General features: G+C 48.7%; 1 protein-coding gene across 3 annotated transcripts in view; it reads left to right on the top strand.

The window, feature by feature from the left end:
• igsf8 (immunoglobulin superfamily, member 8) overlaps nt 1-3,981 on the top strand; it is an 18,030-nt gene that overhangs the window by 5,787 nt on the left and 8,262 nt on the right. For 2 of the 3 annotated variants that reach the window (XM_048620853.1, XM_048620854.1), the window contains exon 2: nt 2,879-3,253. In XM_048620853.1, coding sequence (XP_048476810.1) covers nt 2,879-3,253 — 375 coding nt within the window. Of the gene's footprint in view, nt 1-1,909; nt 2,068-2,878; nt 3,254-3,981 lie in introns of those variants that run through there. The other variant, XM_048620855.1, reaches the window with a different exon arrangement.

Here is a 3,981-nt window from a genome sequence, read left to right as displayed (position 1 = left end):
TGGGACAATTTAGCACGGCCAATCCACCCTAACCTGCACATCCCTGGGCACTATGGGACAATTTAGCACGGCCAATCCACCCTAACCTGCACATCTTTGGACTGTGGGACGAAACCAGAGCACCCGGAGGAAACCCACGCAGACACGGGGAGAATGTGCAAACCCCACACAGCCAGTCGCCCGAGGGTGGAATCGAACAATGGTCCCTGGCGCCATGAGGCAGTGGCACTAACCACTGAGCCACCGTGCCCCTCTATGTTCACAAAAGAGAGCTTGTTATTAGATATTAAAGGCTTCAAAGGGTTTGGGGAGAAAACAGGAATATGGCGTTGAGATAGAGGATCAGCAAGGGTCATATTGAATGGTTGAGTAGCATTGATGGGCTGAAAGGACTCCCCGTCTCCCTAATTTCTGAGTCCTCTGGTCCTGGCCTTAGCCAATCAGGGAAAGATTGTTTTGAAGACTACGTCATCCCTCAATCTTCCAAACTCCATCCGAAACAAGACTCGTCTGTCCAATCCAGCTGCATAAGTCATTCAGTCTGGTAAACCTCCTCTGACTTGCCTCCAATATCCTTCCTTTAATAAGGAGCCCAAAACTGTACGCAGTATTCAAGATGTGGCCACACCAATGCCCTGTGTAAGATTCTTGCTGTTACTTTCATTTGGTTGGATTTCTTGTTGTCACATGTACTGAGATATAGTGAAAAGTGTTGTTTCAGGAGCTAGCCAGACAAATTGTACCTTACATAAGCACGTCAGGGGAATAGAATACAATGCAAAGCATTACATTACCAAAGGTACATCGACTCGAATATGAGAGAGGTCCGTTGAAAAGTCTGATAACAGCGGGGGGAAGAAGCTGTTCTTGAATCTGTTCGCGCGTGTTTTCCGATCTGTATCTGCTGACGGACGGAAGAGGGTGGAGAAGAGTATAACCGGGGTGGGAGGGGGTCTTTGGTTGCTTTTTGAGACAGTACGAAGTGTAGACGGAGTCATTGGAAGGAAGACTGGTTTGTGTGATGGGCTGGGCTGTGTTTCGCACTCTCTGCAGCTTCTTGCTGTCCAGGACAGAGCAAGATAAACACTGCGGTGTATCCAGATAGGATGCTTTCTTTAAAAGTCGGTCACAATCATTGCGGACCTGCCAAATTCTGAGGAAGTAGAGACACCGGTAAGCTTTCTTGACTGTAACATCAACGTAGAGGGACCAGGTTGCTGATATTTAATCCTAGGTAGACCCTCTCCCTCCTACCTTCAGCCCACTTTTTAATGAAGCCAAGCATCCTATTGTCCTGATTTGCCTCCATGCTAACTTGTGCTCCTAAGGTCACCTAAACCCCCGAACCCCGAAATCTCTGCAGTCATTCTCCATTTCGGAAACAGTCCGCTTTATCGATCCTCCTGCCGAACTGGAGAGCCTCTCATTTTCCGACGTTGACACCATGACCTCCCTATTGCCCGATACAGCATTTGGCATCATATCAAATGTCTTCTGGAAATCCTTTGGCGGTACTGTGGCTTTAGGAAGTGCAGTTTATTTTTTTGTCCTGGTCTCTTTCTGAAGAGAGGTTTTTAAAGACAGAAGTAACGAGGTGTCTATTTGAAACCAATAAAGTAAACAGCTCGCGAGGCTTTGGGGTTTATCATGAACTTGGAACAATAGAAGCAGCCTGGCTGGGTGGGGTCTAGCTCCTACTGAACTGGGACTTTTTTGTTTTTGGCTCTTCAGTTGATAGGGTCTTGGGGCTGGATGTGACAGCTGCAGTGCATTTCTCCCTGCTACTTTCTCTCTCTCCCTGCTACTCTCTCTCTCTCTCCCTGCTACTCTCTCTCTCTCTCCCTGCTACTCTCTCTCTCTCCCTGCTACACTCTCTTTCCCTGCTACTCTCTCTCTCTCTCCCTGCTACTCTCTCTCTCTCCCTGCTACTCTCTCTCTCTCTCCCTGCTACTTTCTCTCTCTCTCTCTCACTCTCTCAGAGAGCTCCCTCTTGATGTTTTTAATCTTCCTGGATTGCAGAATTGACCGTGAGACAATCTATTTGCCTTTGCGTAGGGTGTGTTTAGGGTATGCTACTATATTGGATTATTAAATTAGAATATTAAATAATCTATTATGCTGTTAAGTTTTCCAATAGAGTGAAGTTATTCCGATTTCTTCGTTCTTTTGTTGTATTTTTAACTGCAGCGTAGGAATGAAATGAGTTTCGCTTAATGCCGTGTAGTTTGACCAATTGAACTACATCTGGAACACAACATTACCTTTAAATTCAGAAAAAGTTAGGGCCTAGGCCGTCTTCCAAATATATTCTGAGGGGGTTTGGTCTGGCCCAGAGCAATCCACATCGACGAGGCCCAACTTTCTCCTCAGCCCTGGGTTCCTCCCTCAAACAACCCCAATAAATCGGCAGGGAAGGTAATTTCTCTTTAAAGAAACTGTGCTGACTTCTTCCTGACGACTTCGAGCTTTTCTTGAAAGGTACCACTGAAAGGCTGTTCCACCTTTCCCTCTCGACTCCACTGTGCCCCCCTCCCAACCCCACTACCCGACCCTGCGAACTGTAGAGTTATGGAGGGCCATGCTCTCGATCCAAGTGTTCGGCCATTTTGGAGAGAGACAAAATGTTTTCACTCAGAGGTTGGTGACTGTTCAGAAACTCTCTACCCCATCCAAAGGGAGCAGCGGGTGCTCAGATGGCGACGGGATTTGGGAATTTGAGGGAATGATTTTTCTATTTTTTTGTCGGGGAGCTGAAGAATGGAGATGTGGGGGCGGAGGGTTGGGGAATAGGCGGGAGGGCGCGCTTAAGGTCAAAGGTCGGATCACGGCTCTCCAGCTTCTCCGTGCGTCAGTCCGTCTGCTCCTGTCGTCCCAACAGGAACGTTGAGCTTCCGGATAGTCAAGGTCCCCAAGGGACCCCTCTACAGGGTGGAGGGAACCCACATTTCCATCCTGTGTAATGTGACGAACTCCCAGGGTGCAGGCCGCTTCGATTTCTGGTGGTCGTTTGTCAGAATGCTGGACACAAGCACTCCGGTTGCCATGGTTAGCACCCTCGAGGCCGAGTACACCGATGCCACCTATGAGCCCCGGGTCAAGGCCAAGGAGATCTACATCGAACGACAATCGCTCAGATGGGCCCGGCTTCACATCACTCACCTGAGGAGAGACGACGAGGGGCTGTACGAGTGCAGAGTGGACAACGGCGCCAAGACATGGCACCCCTCTCAACGTGCCACGGTCGAGCTGAAAGGTTGGCATTGAGAACTGGCTGGCAATGGGGTTGGCATTCATTGGAATGAATACAGTGGGAGTGAATGGGAAGGAGTTTGGGTCCATTGGGATTGTGTGCATTGAGTGAAAATGGGAAGGGGTTTGGTTCCATTGGGATTTTGGCAATTGGGAATGAATGTGAAGGACTTTCGATCCATTGGGAATATATGCAGTGCGAGAGAATGGGAAGGGGGTTTGTGTCCATTTGGATTGTGTGCAGGGGGAGTGAATGGGAAGGGGTTTGGGTCCATTGGGATTGTGTGCAGTGGGAGTGAATGAGAAAGGGTTTTGTGTCAGTTGGGATTGTGTAGAGTGGGAGTAAATGGGAAAGTGATAGGTTCCATTTGGTTGGTGAGCAGTGGGACTGAATGGGAAGGGGTTTTGGTCCATTGGGATTGTATGCATGGGGAGTGAATGGGAAAGGGTTTGCATCCATTGGGATTGTGTACAGCGGAAGTAAATGCGAAGTGTTTTGTGTCCATTGGGATTGTGTACAGTGGGAGTGAATGGGGAGGCATTTGGATCCATTGGGACTGTGTGCAGTGGGAGTGAATTGGAAAGATTTTGGATCTGTTGGGATTCTGTACAGTGGGAGAGACTGGGAAGGTGTTTGAGTCCATTGGTATCGTGCAAAGCTGGACTTAATGGCAAGGGGTTTGGGTCCATTGGGATTGTCTGCAGTGGGAATGAATGGGAAGTGGTTTGGGT

The sequence above is a fragment of the Rhincodon typus genome, chromosome 48 (genome assembly GCF_021869965.1).
Source record: "Rhincodon typus isolate 14 chromosome 48, sRhiTyp1.1, whole genome shotgun sequence".
Lineage (NCBI taxonomy): Eukaryota > Metazoa > Chordata > Chondrichthyes > Orectolobiformes > Rhincodontidae > Rhincodon > Rhincodon typus.
Note: the sequence above shows the minus strand (reverse complement) of the source record. Positions and strands in the feature narration are given on the sequence as shown.